The following is a 19627-nucleotide window of genomic DNA, read 5'->3' on the forward strand; positions in this document are numbered from 1 at the left end:
TCTATTTTGAATGAATGCCTGAATGAATGGATGCATGAATGAATGAAAGAATGAATGCATGAACGAATGCTTCAGGTTTAATGTCGTATTTAACAATTTTCCATTCATATTTTTCAGCAGAAAACACCAGACATAGCACCTTATGCAGTAACATTATACTGACACCGGGCCAACCTGTCCTGTCTCCTTGATGTAACCTGTCAGTACTGAGCGCCAAGCCAGGCAACAAGTACCATTTTTAAGTCTTTAGTATAACCCGACCTGGGTTTGATCCGGGGCCTCCCGACTTCGAGGCGGAAGCTCAATTCTATTTTGAAGTCGCAAGTTTCATCTTGATTTCGCTTGCTATGAGTATCTATAACATCGGAAGAGCAATGGCTGATCGTACCTAACACGTATCCCGATCGGGAAGACCGATGCGACAGTTTTACCATAAAATGCCTCACACAGTAAAAGGTGGGAAAAACATGAAAAAAAAACATGAAAAGAACATTAAGTTTTGATGAAAAGTGAGAAAAGTTAGCTGTAAATGTGGTCTTAAATATATGAGTTCCATTGAAAACATCTACAGAGAGATGTTTTCAGACTTCTATGGTGATAAAAACCTACATATACTAGAAAAGTTTTAATAAGTTTCAGTACAAAAAGTAATAATCAGCAAACTTTAATTTACTCTGAAAATGCCTTTTGGGATGGAGGAGAGCGAACTCTCTGGTGAAATTTGGCTGTTTTATCTGTAATGTACAATCTGGCATAAATGTTTTGGAACATTTCACTCAAAAAATGAATCGGTTAATTTTAACAGAAAGTCTGTTGTCCGGGTGATGCCAGAATGCATTATGTTATTATACCATAATACTGTGTCGTATTTAACATAACATCCTGTTAATCTTCACATTGAATTAATAGAATATGTGTGTTATTTTCAACAGAATGATCTGTTTTATTAATAAATTACATCCTAGCATCACTCAGACAACAGGCTTTATTCAAATTAACACATTCATTTTTGGAGTGTAACAATACCCGTCCTAGTCAGTTTTATATTTAACAGTTTACTTTTCACACTATACATTTCTCCACGCAAGGTTCACATGTTATAAACCTGTTGAACTCCAGCCTGGACAGATCAATGGTTTTGTAGCCATTGTCCAGCGTCAGTTCCATGAGAGCACGGCCAGCGGCCACCGCCTGCTGGATGCCATGACCGCTGAACCCGTTCATGAAGAAAAAGTTCCTGTGGTACGGGTGGTTGCCAAGTATACAGTTCTGGTCTACGGTATTGTAGTCATAAAAACCAGCCCAGGCACTCCGCAGCTGCAATAAATGTAAGTGCATGTTGTTCAATTTCAAAATATAACTCGGGTGCACAGACCACGAACTTTTACGTACATGGAAGGTTCTGCTAGTAAGTCTTAAGTTTTGCCTGCTTTCCTCCCACCACAATGGACCACTTCAGAAGGTTTTGGAGGGTTGAGGGTGAGGATTGAGGAGAGGGGGCATGGATTGAGGGGAGGGGGCGAGAGTTGCAGGGAGAGGGCAAGAGTTGAGGTAAGGGGGACAGGGTTGAGGAGAGAGGGTTAGGTTTAGGGGAGGAAAGGAGTAAGAAGTGAGGCGAGGACTCAAAGGGGTTGAGGGTTGAGAGGAGAGGGTGAGAAGGTAAGAGTTGCAAGGAAAGGCCGAGAGTTGAGGTCAGGGGTCAAGGGTTAAGGGGAGCAGGCGAGGACTGAGAGGAGGGGAGAGAGTTGAGGGGAGGGTACAAGAGTTGAGGAGAGGGGGAGAGGATTGAGGCAAGAGAGGGTTGAGGGCAGGAGACAAGGATTGAGGGGAGGGGGCGAAAGTTGATAGGAGGAGGGGAGGGGGTGAGGGTTGACGGGAGGAGGAGAGAGGGCAAGGGTTGAGGGGACGGGCAATGGTTGAGGGGAGGGGGCAAGAGTTGAGGGGAGTGGGCAAGGATTAAGGAGAGAGGGCAAGGGTTGAGGGGAGGGGGCAATGGTTGAGGGGGCGATGGTTGAGGGGAGGGGGCAAGAATTATGGAGAGAGGGCAAGGGTTGAGGGGACGGGCAATGGTTGAGGGGAGGGGGCAAGGGTTGAGGGGAGTGGGCAAGGATTAAGGAGAGAGAGCAAGGGTTGAGGGGAGGGGGCAATGGTTGAGGAAAGGGGGCAATGGTTGAGGGGAGGGGGCAATGGTTGAAGGGAGGGGGCAAGGATTGAGGCGAGTGGGGTGATGACTGGGTGCACCTGTAAATGTTTCTCTGGCAACACAGCTAAAATGTTCACAGATCAAAACCTAAGAGGAAAACTTCCTGTTTGAGTGTATGATTTAACAGATATCTTTTCAGCTTGTACCAGGGCATAACGGCCAAAAAATTTCTAGGACTTTTCAAGTACTTCAAGTACTTAAAATACACATTCAATTACCTCAAATGCCGTGGCATTCGACTGGTACGCAGCCTTGTGTTGGTGCCATAACCTTCAGTCGGTGCAGACATCACTCATAATCAGACAACCCATAACTGATTCTTATCAATTTTCCACTGCCCATCAGAATAAAACGCGCAGATTAAAATTTTTTTCAGCACAACGCAGGTGTTCGTAAACACCGCCATTTTCAGTCACGAGTAGTCCAGGGCCGACTTGCCCATACTGGAGACATCTATACTTCGGAGACATAATCGGCAGCATGCCCGATTGTCACTGCTGGCGTCGCGCACAATAACTATCTTCACGTGCCAAGAACAAAATCAAGTACTTACAAGGACCCGTGCAAACCCTGTTGTACATGTACGCATGTGAATTAAGCAGTGTTTACCCAGTGGTATCTGCCCTACCAACTTACTCATTTCAACATGATCCACATGACTTGTGTGAAGGGTCTACACAAAAGGCACAAATTGTGTATGAAATATCAGTTTTTCCTGTTTGCATTCAAATGGTCATATCTGAAAAATCAATCTTTTATCCCTGCAGAAATTTTGGTTGGGGGGTAGGGTACCCTTTTTTCGTTGGTATTAACTGTAGAGTTGATTCTAGATCTTCAAATGGTGGCTTTACTTAAAAGCTTAATAGCCCAAGACTCCCAAAGACTGCACAACAACATTCATCAAGGCTAGGCCGAGGGACAGTGTTATTTAGTCAGAGGCCAATCATGAGCTATTTAACACATATCACCATTTTTCAGCAAGATCGAAAGAACAAAATCAGCAAGTGGCATTACAGAAAATACAATTTATATACACCATGGGTATGAGAAGGAAATGCTGTTCATGATGATCAGTTGATTGAGCGTCACAAAAAAAGAGGGTAAAATGTTCTAAACTGACCTTGGAATTCTCAAACTTGGGTATCCTGTGTGCTAACAATGGCCAGACACAGTCGTTATAGTACTCATAGTCCACATTGAGAGTGTTCACCTCGGGTTCTTCATCCTGTAACATGGAACCAATGAAAGCGGCAACAAAGTCATGTGGCAACACTGTAACAAATCTGATTTCTTTAAAGTGGAGAAAATAATTTAAACTCATATGTAAAATGAAAGAGTGTGAAGAGTTATTTGTAAATACGGTTTTCAACACTTTTTTGATTTTTTCCTTACGGACGAAAAGACATTTGAAAATTAAGACCGTATATGGACTATTGGTCTTTTCCCCTCACAAATGAGTTACACCAGAATTTCATATTTTTCATATATTTATAAATATCATTGTAATTCAGATTCAATACATATGCTTACAACAACAAATTTACATTCAAATACATTTATTAGAAATCCATCACATCCTCATTTGGAACATTATTATTCAAAGACAATTTTCTCCCAGAGGTGGTCCCAAATACCCAGCACACAAACCCTATTTTCCAATTGTTCCTATCTGCTTCCGGTATATTTGTTTGTATGCCTCAAGTTTTATGGCGTCCTTAACAATTTTTCTGTCATATGACGATGAAGAGACACATTAGGTGTGTGTATATAACAGACTGTGTCATCTAGTACTTGTGGCTAGAGCCTCCAAAATGCTGCTGCAACTCAGAGGTATCCTGCCGAAGACACCAGACAGGACACCCCACCCTGTCACAACCATGCTTTCTCGGTAATTGGACACCAATGCTGTTTGGAAGGGCCTTTCTATTAATATCTACACATGTATATTTGAAAGGGGCCTCCGTGGCTCAGTCCATTAGCGCGCTAGCGCAGCGTAATGACCCAGGAGCCTCTCATCAATGTGGTCGCTGTGAGTTCAAGTCCAGCTAATGCTGGCTTCATCTCCGGCCGTACGTGGGAAGGTTTGTCAGCAACCTGCGGATGGTCATGGGTTTCCCCCGGGCTTTGCCCGGTTTCCACCCACCATAATGCAGGCCGCCATCGTATAAGTGAAATATTCTTGAGTACGGCGTAAAACACCAATCAAATAAATAAATAAATAAATGTATATTTGAACATGATCCATCACTGACAGTGAGATAGAATGACTACCCTAATTCCTCAACCTTTTCGCACATGAAAGATCAACTTTCAGTGCAATTTATGTACATTTATAATTTGATGTTGGAGATAAAACTGCATTGGTTGGATTGGCCAGTTTCAGGGATAATTTTATCAGTCTACACAGAATAATGCCTCCAGAATATATCCCGATAAACACCTTGCAAACATGCAAAAAAGGTTAGTGAGTGAGTGAGTGAGTGAGTGAGTGAGTGCTTAAGGTTTAACGTTTCATGGTACTTAACAATTTTTCAGTCACATGATGACAGAGGAGTCCTAAGAGTGCATGTACATGTAATGTGCTTCCTTGTTGCAGGACGGATTTCCACCACTCTATTATCTAGGGCTGCTTCACTGAGACGACTTACCAAAGGCAACTAAGTCGCACCACAAAAGCCTGACTGATACCGGTCAACCAGTTGTTGCACTATCTCCTTAATGCTGAACACCAAGCGAGGACACTACAACTTCCTCTTTGAAGGTCTTAGGTATGACCCAACCCAGTATTGACCCTGGATCTAGAGTCCACAAAGCATATGCTTTACCAACTGGGCCATTAGGTCCAGTCAAAAAGGTTGAAAAACTAACAGTGCCCGGTACCATCACCATCCCATAGGGAAAAGAAAACGGTGGACGTATGGTTTGGTCAGCATATCGTATGCCATCTGTCCGCGTATACTCGCACCATGATAGGTGGAGGATTTAAAAGAGATTACACAATGTACAGTTTTGGCATTAATCCATAAAGGGCTAAACAAATCTAATTATCTGTATTTACCTACATGTAGAATAGCTCAACTTCTTGTCTGGAGTGTTATTTATAGTGTATACTGTAAAATGCATTAAAAAGTTTATGCTATGCTACAATTTCCAAAGCTTTATTTCAGATTTTGAATGGTAACATACGCGAGTACAAACAAGGCTAATATTTTGTGAAGACAATTATTTGGGTTATTGTAAAATACATGTAGAATAGAGTAAAATTAGAGTAATCTTGTTGGATTTGCAATGACCGGAAATTTTCAGTAAAGTCTTATTAATATTAGGACAACTTGCAAACCACAGAGAAAAAAAAGAAAAAAAAAAAAAAAGAAGCAAAGTGTAAAATATGGAGCAGTTTCAAATGCCTAACCTCTTCTGGGGAGCTGCCACAGAGGTAGTTGCCCGCAATACCCTCGCGCCTGAAATACATGCCTGAATTGTCGATAGTTAGTGGGGCCTCTAGACCGGGTCCGTCTGCGCAATGCACAACATACACATAGCGCTTTCTGCAACAAAAGAGGGTGAAGTATGTCTTATTTATTTATTTCTTTGATTGGTGCTTTACGCCATGTATGTGACGGGTGGTGGGAGGAAAAATAATTGAAGATCACTCTAGGAGCACAAACCTCTACCACAAATAATATGCACCAAACAGCAGAAAGAGTTGCCAACAAACAAGGGACATTACTCTGCTGGGGATTAGTACAAGGGAAAAAAATGAAAAAATGAAAAAATGAACTGGTGTCTGGCAGTGGTGAAAAACAAACTAAAAATTCTTGGATCTGGATTTCAGTCATGATTACCACTACAATGGAATGGGGCCTCCATGCTCAAAGGGCTTAACATGCCAGCACAGCATGTCAAAACATGGGAAGGTCTGCCAGCAAACTGCGGATGGTCGTGGGTTTCTCCCCGTCTATGCCCAGTTTCCTCCCACCATAATGCTGGCCACCATAACAAGGCATTCACAGAATAACAGTAGCTCTCCTGATTGAGCAGTTTGTAAAACTGCATAATGTTCCAGTCATGTGATACATTCAAATATTGACCTCTGAACCCCCGCAAAAAAGTAGAATGATTGACATTGTCATACACAGACATTATCTTCTAATTATATAGTGCTAACATCTTGCCATTAAATCAACAAGAAAAACCAAAATTATTATACCGTTGCAACTATCACTGTTTATCATATGTGTGAAGATTGCAGAGCAGTGACTTCACATGTTATGGAGCTGTAAAATCATTGTGGTGGCAAAAAGACACTGTGGGGGAGTTAGTGCACAACTTCACCACAGAGGTCTTTGATGCAAATCGTTACTGATGACTGGCTATCTGTGTACTATGGGTGGCCACTGCAACCCTATGAGGGCCAAAAACTTTAACCAAACTGGACACCTCTACACAGACAACGGCAATGCCATCAACAGCACCTGATCCCCCTATCACAATAAATCTCCTTACTTCATTTATTTATTTGATTGATGTTTTACGCCGTACTCAAGAATATTTCAATTATACGACGGTGGCCAGCATTATGGTGGGTGGAAACCGGGCACAGCCCGGGGAAACCCAAGACCATCCGCAGGTTGTTGGCAGACCTTCCCATGTACGGCCGCTCCTTATTTCATACAAGCGAGATAATAAACTACCATGGAATGGACTGGTCCAAAACTCAAGGCCAACTGTTGATCCATATCACTGTACAACTTCTTTCCTTACCCAAGAATCCTTCGCTTACACAATAGCGGTTAATCTTACAGGTGGAGGGAACTGGAGAGCCCAGCATATTAAAACCACAGACCTGTGGCCAGTCAATGACAAACTTTCTTGTTTGGCTGCCCTAACCGCCACACAAGTGCCATTGAGTGCTTACTGTCATCAAAGTGCTTACTGTCATCAAAGTGCTTACTGTCATCAAAGTGCTTATTGTCATCAAAGTGCTTACTGTCATCAAAGTGCTTACTGTCATCAAAGCCGCATGAATACTAAGAACCTGGAACTAAATTTGTGTGCCAATCCAGGTCTAAACTACAAATTATTTTATCCTAACCATTCTTGAAGTTATGAATAAAGCATAAACTTGAGGCTTAGTTTAAAAACAGAAGAACAAAGGGGTTACCTGGGCTCTACAGGTAAAGGAACAGATAACTCATTAATGCCCTGCCCTATCCCAGCCATGGCGGCCACTTCAGACGCCCACGCACCCGCACAGTTCACCGTGAAGCAGAAATTCAAAGAGTGCACCTCTCCTGTCTGATTTCGTATCTGAAAAAAAAAGTTACTGGATCATTATCATGAAAAATACAGTTATTGCTGCTGGAGTATGGAGGGCCAAATGTAGAAAAAAACATTGAAGGTTATGATCCAAAACTTATAAAAAATTGAAGGTGCATGCAGAAAAGTTACAAAATACAACCCAAATGATGCTTTGTGAGAGCTTTTACAAAGTTTCTGAACTTAAAAAATTTCTATGAAAATTAACTTTTTATTGGTAAACCATCAAATGTTCAATTTATGTGTTAGTATTATTTTTGATATGGCTTGATTTACTTGGCTGCCCACCAGACCGGAAGAACGAAAGTTCTTTGGAATTAAAATGGCTCTAATTATGACCGTGGCGTTAACATTTATTCATTTATTTTGGCTGGAGTTTTACGACGTACTCAAGATTTTTATTTAGACGACAATGCCAGCCAGCATTACAGAGGGAGGAAACTGAACACAGCCCAGAGGAAACTCACGACTGTCTGACTATTGCTGGGGGAGCTTCCTACATTCAACCAGAGAGGAAGCCAGAATGATGTGGACTGGAACTCAAAGCCTCACACTGGTCAGATATGCCTGAACATATTAAGATCAAATTTAACGTCTGAAAAACTGGGAATCTAAAGTCTGATTAGTGATGACAGTGTTATAAATCAGAACATAAACCTTGTTGACTATGGGTTCAAATTAATATGGACGCATACTTTCTTCTGCACAGCTGGATTTGATTGATTTATTTGTTTGATTGGTGTTTTACGCGATACTCAAGAATATTTCACTTACACGACAGCGGCCAGCATTATGGTGGGTGGAAACCGAGCAGAGCCCGGGGGAAACCCACGACCATCCACAGGTTGCTGACAGACCTTCCCACGTATGGCCGGAGAGGAAGCCAGCATGAGCTGGTCTTGAAAGCGACCGCATTGGTGCATAGCTGAAATCCATCTCGAAAATGGTATTATTTGATATGAATTCCCAGGTGATTTAAGGAAGCTAGACTTTGGCTGGCCATCTATGATGTTATAGTGAAATGTACATACAGTATGTATAATTAGAGAAGGAAAAACTAGACATGCACATATGTTCCGACATGACAAGAAACAAGGATGGCTGATCGTGATACGATATAAGTTTGTTACTAGAGATCTCATTTCATAATATTCATGAGGTAATCCTTTAATTTATTTTTTAAATGGAGAAAAAGATTTAATAGTTTTGAGATACTATAGATGTTTGCTGCATTGTCAAGGGCCTTTCTAATGGATGGAATACAGAAAGATGTTAGTTCTTGTAAATCGACTGTGGAAATATAGTCTTTCATTTCGTGTAGGAGTACATCAGGCTGCATTTTGAAAATGGCTTGAAACATTGTTGGAATGTTGAAGGGGACTATATATAAACTTATGGAGACAATTTGGAGGCAAGAGAAGGTGGTGAGTTGAAATATATCAAGGATTTGTAATTGATGGAATAACAATGAAGTGATAATGCAGATTGCTCACTTTTGCAATATATACAAGTGATTTAGGTTATCAAGGATTTGTAATTGATGAACAATAATGAAGTGATAATGCAGATTGCTCGCTTTTGCAATATATACAAGTGATTTAGGTTGTACGTGGCATGGTGAAACTGGGCCCAGAAGTATGTATACCAATTAACGTGCAGAATATTAACCCCTGTGTGGGATGTGGGTGTTTAAAGGCTTGTGTCACTGTCTATGCCCATTTTGTAAAAACAAAACTAGTACTTTCTGAACATTATGCCTGTGACAAAGACAAATAAAGTTGAGAATGTTAACCACTGTGTGAACCGCGTTCTTCAAAGGCTTCAACCAATATCTAACCCCCAATTTATCCTGGTTCCCCCCAACAGATTATCAGGAAACGGGAATAAGGAATAAGTAACCAGCTTCAGCCCAGTGTCAGATATATATCAGATTCCATCAAAGGGGAATAACTCTTGAGCACAGCATTATCTGCTGCAGTGAGAGACAGACATTGATCCGGAGCTTGAAAAACTCAAGTGATACTGACAGTTTTGTGATTACATAAATTTCATTATAAAATATTCAGAAAAATACAGAAAGTGACATTTTGTGGGTGAAATGTATTTGTATTATTATCAACCATGAATAATCAGAATGTACGTGTAATTGCATATATACAATACGCACTGGTAAGTGGAGTATGTTATTTCAATGAACTCATGGTGCCTCCGTGGCCAAATTGATTAGCGTGTCAACTTGGTGCAATGACCCAGAGTCCCTAACCAACAGTGTATTTAGAAGTCCCTCATGCTGGTTTCCTCTCAGGCTGTACATGTACATAGGATGGCCTGGAAACAATCTGCAGTTGGACGTGGGTTTTCCTTGGGCTCTCTTCGGTAAAACATCAATCAAATAAATAAATAAATGTTCTATCACAAGTGTTTCATCTTCAGCATGATCCCGCCCCCTCAGCATGAACCTGCCCCCTCAGCATGATCCCGCCCCCTCAGCATGAACCTGCCCCCTTAGCATAACCCCGTGCCCACAGCATGAATCCGCGCACTCAGCATGAACCCACGTCAGCGCCACTCAACATGAACCCGCCCCCTCAGCATAAACACGCCCCCTTAGCATGAACTCGCGCCCTCAGCATGAACCCGCCCCCTCAGCATGAACTCGCGCCATCAGCATGAACCTGCCCCCTCAGCATGAACTCGCGCCCTCACCATGAACCTGCGCCCACGCTCTCAGCAGGAACCAACACCCTCAGCATGAACCCCCCCCCCTCAGCATGAATACACTCCCTCAGCATGAACCCGTGCCCATGCCCACATCATGCATCCTCAGTATGAACACACACACTCAGCACGAACACACACACTCAGCACGAACTCGCGCCCTCCACACGATCCCACACCCTCAGCTTGAACCCCCGCCCTCAGTATGAACCTGCCCCTGCCCCGCGCCTTTCGCATGAGCCTGCCATCAGTATGATCCTGCACCCTCAGTATGATCCTGCACCCTCAGCATGAACCTGCACCCTCACTACCTTTACTCCGTTGCCATGGAAACTAGAAAATCAATCAAATCGACCCCAGTTTAACTTGAAAGTAGGCCACTTCATTATCAACTTATCTGCCAAACTGGGGTTTATTTAATATTTGTTTGGTGTTTCATGTCGTACTTGAAAATATTAAAATTTATGCAATAACGGCCAACATTATGGTGGGAGGAAACTGGACAGAGCCAGGGTGAACCTTCTGATCATCTGCACATTGCTGAGAGACCTTCCCACATTTGGCAAAACTTGAAATCATTGCACAAAACGATGCGACTAGCAATCACATCACTGAAACCAGGTGTTTCCAGTCAGCTGCTATGGATATCAGAAATCTAGTTGAAAACAACCCCGGGTTAAATAGAAACCTGGCTCACCTCAATACAAACCTGTACATATCAAATATCAAACAAATACATATCTGAACTATCTGAAATGGTTTGGTGACTTCTGTGAAAACGTTGCTGATGCGACAGATAGACATCCCTTTGGAATCAAACACGGATGGAAAAAAATTACAGTCCATACACACATGCAAGGAAGTCAAGACATTCCTACCTGAGCCCCTTTTAGGTATTTACACGTTCTTGTTCCTGTGCCCACGATGAGTTCTTCGTCCTTGGTATCAAAACCCACTACCTCACCAGTCACGTACCTCACGCCCAGGGACAGGTTCTTCTGTTTGAAGGCCCTGGTCAGAAGATAGGGGTCAAACCAGCCTTCTCCTTCAATACCTGCACAAAGAGATACTAACACCCTTAATATGTGCATGAAGAAAGAAATACTGACGTACTCAATATGTGCTTGCAGAAAGAAATACTGACACCCTTAACATGTGCCTGAAGAAAGAAATTCTGACACCTCTAATGTGTGCCTGAAGAAAGATCTACTGACACCCTTAATATGTGCCTGAAGAAAGATCTACTGACGTACTCAATATGTACTTGCAGAACGAAATACTGAGACCCTCATATTGTGCCTGCAGGAAGAAATACTGACACCCTCAACACCTCCAGAAATAAATACCGACACCCTCAATACAGTGTACCTCCAGAAATAAATACTGGCACCCTCAATACAGTGTACCTCCAGAAATAAATACTGGCACCCTCAATACAGTGTACCTTCGGAAGTAAATACTGACACCCTCAATACAGTGTACCTCCAGAAATAAATACTGGCACCCTCAATACAGTGTACCTCCAGAAATAAATACCGACACCCTCAATACAGTGTACCTCCAGAAATAAATACCGACACCCTCAATACAGTGTACCTCCAGAAATAAATACTGACACCCTCAATACAGTGTACCTCCGGAAGTAAATACCGACACCCTCAATACAGTGTACCTTCAGAAATAAATACTGACACCCTCAATACAGTGTACCTTCGGAAGTAAATACTGACACCCTCAATACAGTGTACCTCCAGAAATAATTACTGACACCCTCAATACAGTGTACCTCCAGAAGTAAATACTGACACCCTCAATACAGTGTACCTCCAGAAATAAATATTGACACCCTCAATACAGTGTACCTCCAGAAATAAATACTGACACTCTCAATACAGTGTACCTCCAGAAATAAATACTGACACCCTCAATACAGTGTACCTCCAGAAATAAATACTGGCACCCTCAACACAGTGTACCTCCAGAAATAAATACTGGCACCCTCAATACAGTGTACCTCCAGAAATAAATATTGACACCCTTACCATCTGCAGCAAGACATACTTACACCCTCAATACATACAAAAAAAGATAATGACACCGTCAACACCTGCAAAAATAAATACTCACACCGTCAAATCTTTCTGAAATACATTTATTAAACATGTTACATTCTCATTTATAACATTATTACACAAATCCAACATATATCAATTGGTTGTCCCAAATACTACCATACAAAAATTATTTTCAAGTGTCTTTTTCTCTTTATAGAAAAATCAAAAATAAAAAACTGAACATCACATTTACGAATAATTTTTCTTTCATCTGAGCTTTATGTATTTTATTTGCTTTCTCCAGCTTTAAGTTTATAGAAGCTGTACATACAGCGAAAACTGTGACACTCACTGAGTCAAAACCACACTCTGGGACGTGTAAAATTTGGCTGTCCACAACATGATAATTAAAAAAAATAAACAATTCCAAAAAAATCTCAACATGAGGGCGCCTACATTTACTTCTCATACTCAAGTCAAACAACTGATAATTTTGAAAACAGAAATTATTGTTGGAATTTATCCTAAAATTTTCCCCCGAAAGCACCTTTCTAAAGGAACTGGTCATACAGAATTATTAATTTATTTATTTGTTTGACTGGTGTTTATGTCATACTCAAGAATATTTCACTTATAGCCAGCATTGTGAGAAAATTGACCAGAGCCCAGGGAAATCCACGACCATCCGTAAGGTTGCTGACAGACTTTCACACTTACAGCCAGAGAGAAAGCCAACATGAGCTGGACTTGAACTCACAGTGACTGCATTGGTGAGGCACCTGGGTCATTGGGCTATGCTGGCGTGCTAGCACGGAGGCCCCATACAGAATTACATGTACTTCTGGTGCTGTAGGATATGGCAACAAGAATTCAGATGAACACATCATATGCCCAAACAAATGCATTTGTTTGAAATGTATAAAAGAATACCAGCAGCACTGTGGTGAGTATAACCTCTGAGGTGAATTTTCATGGGTGTTAATGATAGGTATGTGGTTACCATGACAACCGCACAAGTGGACAAATGAGTCCAACAAAAATGAAAACTGTATGTAGAAAGCAGTTGGAGTTGTAGCCCAGGCATGAAATCATATATTTATCTAATATAGTGCATATATACAGAAAATGGCAATCTGGCTACCATGACAACCACCCAACTGGACAAGTGTGAGGCTTGACACATCGTCATCTGTGTGTTTATGTATCCACCAAACATTAAAACTATGTGTGGAAAACAGTTGGAGTCATAACCGAAGACGAAATGATATCTATTTTAATAGTCGACCAATGAGCGAACGTTTCTTATTTCTGCTGGCCAATCAAAGCACACTTCACATGACCTGCTAGGAGACAGTTTACGACTGGCATTGCATGACAGCACAGAGCCCACCACACAGCGCTTCGGTTTTCAAAATGACAACTACTGATGACCAATCAACGGTCAAGACACACGGCAGACATTTTGATCGCAGTAAAGGAGAGTTTTATTTGTGATTTGGCTGAGCGATTAATCAGTCGCTCAAAACTATTTGGACTAGTGTGGGCACAAGTGATGGCTCACCTTTCTCAGTTACATCTCAGAATAAAGAATACAGTAGTTATGTTATATCATCTCAGAATGAAGGAGTCTACATTTTCAAATATTATATTTGTTATTTTTCCTAAAGTAATGAAAACAGTGAAGGCCAGCTGACCTGTATATACTGTAGCTGTCCTGTATATTGTTGACTTACCATAAGACCCAGCTGCAACACCCTCTAAATTTAACCAGGGAAATTTCTGGGCAAGCCGATTCTTTGTGAGCAAGTGCACTTTAGCACCTAGTTCACTGAAACATAGTGAAAAATAGAAAATCTTCAATTGTTTATCCAGTATCTGAATTTATTTTGATTGGTGTTTTACGCCGTACTCAAGAATATTTCACTTATACAACGGCGACCAGCATTATGTTGGGAGGAAACCCATGACCATCCGCAGGTTGCTGAGAGACCTTCCCACGAACGGCCGGAGAGAAAACCAGCATGAGCTGGTCTTGAACTCACAGCGACCGCACTGGTGAGAGACTGCTGGGTTATTACGCTGCTCTAGCGTGCTAACCAACTTAGCCACAGAGGCCCCCCCAGTATCTGAATATCAGTATCAGTGTCTGTATTAGTGAGTGAGTGAGTGAGTGCTTACTTGGGGTTTAACGTCGTACTTAACTTTTCAGCCTTATGAAAGGAGTCCATAGAGTGCATGTATGTGTAACGTGCCGCCTTGTTGTAGGATGGATTTCCACCACTCTAGGACTGCTTCACTCAGACAACTTACCGAAGGCAAGTAAGCCTCCCCACCCGAGACATTATACTGATACAGGTCAACCAGTTATTGCACTTCCCTTTAATGCTGCATGCCGAGCAGGGAAGCTACAACTTCCTCTCTAAGTTTTCAGCTGTGACCCCAACCCTGGACTGATCCTGGATTTACCTCCCTTGAAGCAGATGCTCTACCAACTGAGCCATCGAGGTCCAGTCTAAATTCTGTATTACGCCACACCATTTAAACTTTTCATTTTACGGACAGAATAAATCTTTTATCAGAGGGGTGTCAGAGGGTATAAAAATAAATCATCTAATTTGTGAAAAATTCTTTTCTCTTGAAGACATATTTACATGATTAGATAAGTTTGAAAAGCAGGAAAATCAAAATAATCCAAAGTGGGGTTACTTTAATTGAAAATGTGGATTTTCAATTTTTTTTTTTTTTTTTTTTATCATTCTTAGTTTCTGATTTTCTGTAAAGCAAAAAGTACAATTGGTGTTGCCACAAATATAGATTCTGACAAACTAGTCAAATGCACACCATCCTAATAACAAGGCAGAGCCATGAAAGGATGGCAAACGTTACCACTCGGGGGCCTCCATGGCCAAGTGGTAAACGTGCTAGCCCAGTCTCTCATCGATCACTGTGAATTAAGTCAAGCTCATGATCGCTTCTTCCCTGACAGGTCTGTCAGCAACCTGCGGATCGTTGCGGGCGTCACACTGGCTCTGCCCTGTTTCCTCAAACCACAATGCTGGTTGCCATTGTAAAAGTGAAATACTTTGAGGTATGGCGTATAACTCTAATCAAATAAGTAAATTACCAGGGCATCGGCTGACTTCAATCCCTTCATTCTCTACAGCTACAATGTAAGACAATGATGTCATTTGGTAAATGACTTAAAATTTCACCTGTGGCTTAAAATTTTCACCATGTAAGTTGCACATACATGCATTAATACCAGAGTGTGAGAGCTCTGTAGATCTTGGGAAGACTTTTTAAAGGTACGTTTGGAAGGTACATGCAGGATGATATAAGAAATTAATTCTTATAATAATAATTATTATATAATAGTTATAAATGATATTAGAAAATGAAGGTTTACACGTACATAGGTGAATTTTGGCCTTAATCACTGACGATCTTGGCAAAACTTCACTCGCTAACACTCCTGCACCACATTAGCTCTAAACTTACATCACTTACTAAATCTTACTTTTGCATGGTAACATTCTCCTTTAGCTGGTCTACTTGTTCTTCTGAAGCCAGAAACATATAGCCTTGTGGGTTGAACTGCACATCTGGGGGGTCCATGTCTGAAGAAAAGGGGAAAAAAAATTAGATTCTTAATTCCACTTAAAACTGGGGTCTTGATGGCCGTAAGCACCAGATGATGCTCGTGTGGGTGTTTCTGCAGTCTGAAATTTGCCAAAAACCATGTGCTTGATTTCCACCAGGAATATGGTGGGAATATCTGTACATCACATCTGGGGAAGTGTGTCACTAAATTGCCAAAGGTTGGTGGTTTCTTCCACACCTCCATATGGTATAAGTGAAAAATTCTTGAGTATTGCACTACACAACAACCAAATAAATAAATAAATCTTAACAAAAAAAAAAAAAACCAATTTTACATAATCATCTGAGGAAAGTCCATGAGCCAATTAAAACCTGTCAAAGGAACAATTAAAAAGCTTTGTCTTCTCATAAGCATTATATACCGACAATAGAATTACTAGACCTTTTTTTTCGTTCATATTTTGGTCACTCAGAAGTTTACTTCACTAAACTGTGAGGCTGTTAACAGCCTATGGTGATGTCGTCTATGCGCCCAAAGGTCCATCGCCAGCTGGCACAAATACCGTAATTCCCCTATAACAGTTCAGTATTTTTCAACTGACACATTTTCCTTTATTCTCATGACTGTCATGATTCTGATCAACCTTTACCCTAATTCTTCAACCTTTTCGCATATGAAAAAAACAACTTGCAGTGAAATTTATGCATCTTTTTACTGTGAAATTGAAGACAAAACTACATTGGTTGGGTTGTCCAATTTCATGGCTTCAACAAAAATGTAATTTTATCAGTCTACACAGAATAACACCTTCAGAATATGCTTGAATAAACACTTTGCCCACATGCGAAATGCTTGAAAAATTGCAGTAATAGTTTTGGGTGAATTACTTCGTGTAAAAATGCACTTAAGTTTTTCTGACAAGACATTAATCAAACTTCACAAAAAGTCCTATAAGCTGGACAAATCACTCAGAATCAAACAAACTGTGAAATTTAAAGGATGCAAATTTTCAGGTGAAATGAGGTCCTTTACTGATCAGAAAGGCTTGGGAGTGGGTGTCAAAAGTATCATTTTAAGAACGTTATGAGCAATTTTACCTTCCAAACTTTATAAGAAATACAGTACTTATTATTAGCTCACCCAGAACACTCAAATGTTCCCGTATGTTTCTCAAGAATTCTGACGTAAACAGCGACATTTGCACATTTTCAGGGCATCGAAACTGGTGGCGGATTCCTCCCACTGACAACATGGTAGACGACCGAGTGTACTGAAACAAAAGATGTCCGTTGTTTTACAGCGTTACACGAAATCCACAACCATCTGCAGATTGCTGGCAGACCCTCCCATGTACAACCGCAGAAGAAACCATCATGAGTTTGATTTTAATTACAGATAGCACAGGGGGTAATGAAGACAGGGATTAATTGCACATAGCACTGGAATTCGAAAGCTTTTCCCACTGAACATCTGAGAAAGGGCTCATACAGATTAACAACAGGGATCAACTTAGTCCATACAATTCAACTGCTCAGTTGGATTTAGCTCATGGTACGGGATTTAAACTGCTGCTAACTAGCACAATCCCAGTCGGTCTAGCCTTATAAAAGTCTAACTCTTCCACATTACTATGCTTTAACCTGGCGGAAAGCAAGATCGCACTGAAGCGCTTCATCAAACTTGTGCTCTTAATGTTCCTCCATGTATTCTTAGTAAAACTCAGACATTGTTTGGTCACTGACCTCCTTTGTTAGAGGGGGCCTCTGTCTCAGACAGGCTTAGCACGCCAGCGCAGCGCAATGACCCAGGAGCCTCTCATCAATGCGGTTGCTGTGAGTTCAAGTTCAGCTCATGCTGGATTCCTCTCCGGACGTATGTGGGAAGGTTTGCCAGCAATCTACGGATGGTCATGGGTTTCCCCCAGGCTCTGCCCAGTTTCCTTCCACCATAATGATGGCCGGTGTTGTACAAGTGATATATTCTTGAGTACAGCGCAAAACACCAATCAAATAAAATAAATAAATACCTTGTTAGAACGAAATCCGAAGATAAACATCAAAACTCTGACTTGACATTTTCCTCCACTACTATGTTAGGCTTAATTCGATCTGACACCGTACATCCACTCATACATCTAAACGGCACAACTTACTTTAGCGGGTTTATCTGTCCATAATGATTTCCCATAGAATTACAACTTCGAGAGAAAATATAACAGTCCGCTGTAGTAGCATAATAAACCTACTCGGCATTTCAGGAGTCCCATAAGTTCACAGAGATATGGATGAAACAGTGTGGGGGCTCTCGCAAACTAACGCAGCTAAAAGGCGACATCCTAAGGTGCTTGTCAGACTGAATACACATCTCACGCCTGTCTGTCCAACGGTACTGTTAGCCGCTACTGTAAAATTACGCCTTTTAGCCGTGCTTGAAAATTCCTGCGGTGGGTGATGGGGTAGAGTTCAATGTTATCAATGACACATGATAGAGTAGATATACTGTCGTCAAAGCGAAACCAAACATGGCAGTGGAGGAAAACTTTGAGCAGGAGCTCTGCATGATGTTTATCTTCAAGTTTCTTTCCAACAAGGTAGGTCAAAGACCAAACAATATGTGGGTTTTATTAAGAATACATGAAGGCACATTCAGAGCAAAAGTTTCATGGAGCACTTCAAGCGCTTCAGTGCAATCTCAAGAATATTTCACTTATTCAACGGCGGCCAGCATTATGGTGGAGGGAACTGGGCAGAGCCCAGTGGAAAGCAGCAGGCTACTGGCAGACCTTCCCACCTACAGCCGGAGAGGAAGACAGCATGAGCTGGACTTGAACTCACAGCGACCGCATTAGTGACAGGCTCCTGGGTCATTAAGCTGAGCTAGCGTGCTAACCAACTAAGGCTAGAAACCACCACCACCACCCCCACCACCCCCACCCCTCCACCACCCCCGCGTCGTAGGACTAGAACATTACAAACATTACGTACGGTCGGGTCTCTTTCCACCACGGTGCATGTCAGACCCTTGGGGTTGCGTTGTTTTAGCCAGTAAGCCGCACTATTGCCCATAATCCCACCTCCTATAATCAGGACGTCGGTCTCCGCGGGCACCTCAGGCTCCATGGGGGTCAACCGACCCGTTCGCAGAATGTCGAACTCTTCCTTCAGCATGTTCCATACATCCCTGCCTTGCCTGGTGCCTGGTCCCTTTGTTGAGAAGGCCCTTGACATAGGTCGAACAAGATTCATGCTGTCGTTGTTGTTGTTGGTCAAATGCTAAGACCAAGCAAACTGAACGTTTTTTTCAAACCGTTACAACACAGTCCATTCTAAGCTTACATGTTTAACCTGATTATCCGAGGTCAAGGCCATTTAGTCAGCTGTCAGTCAAAAAGTAAGACAAAATTATCATCTTACAGTCAACCCCGGTCAATCTAACTCCACACGTGGGGGGAATTATTTCTCCATACAGGGTCAGCATAACAGCAATACAGCCACGCGTTCGTATTTCCATAGCGAGGGTCTAGAGAGGTAATCACTAGATTTCATGATTTACTTATATTTATTTCTTTATTTATTTGCATATACATTTAACCGCTTTTCAGCGCGACTATATGTGATCAGATAGCTTGTCTGTAAGTAATATTTTTTGTTGTTTGGGTTACAGTATACTGTTAGCATGGCCTACATGTATGGCTATAGTTATAAAGATGCCACTGTTTATTTATTTATTTAT

General features: G+C 41.6%; 1 protein-coding gene across 1 annotated transcript; it reads right to left on the reverse strand.

The window, feature by feature from the left end:
• Positions 1–304: 304 nt before the first annotated feature.
• On the reverse strand, positions 305–19324 carry LOC135480435 (FAD-dependent oxidoreductase domain-containing protein 1-like). The gene is made up of 9 exons (XM_064760269.1): positions 18880–19324; positions 17036–17165; positions 15812–15911; positions 14028–14122; positions 11119–11294; positions 7368–7513; positions 5616–5751; positions 3324–3428; positions 305–1317 (listed from the first exon to the last, which is right to left on the reverse strand). Exons 1-9 carry the CDS (start codon positions 19138–19140, stop codon positions 1063–1065), a joined length of 1404 nt encoding a protein of 467 aa, XP_064616339.1. The 5' UTR covers positions 19141–19324; the 3' UTR covers positions 305–1062.
• Between the last annotated feature and the right edge of the window lie 303 nt (positions 19325–19627).

The sequence above is a fragment of the Liolophura sinensis genome, chromosome 13, assembly GCF_032854445.1.
Source record: "Liolophura sinensis isolate JHLJ2023 chromosome 13, CUHK_Ljap_v2, whole genome shotgun sequence".
Lineage (NCBI taxonomy): Eukaryota > Metazoa > Mollusca > Polyplacophora > Chitonida > Chitonidae > Liolophura > Liolophura sinensis.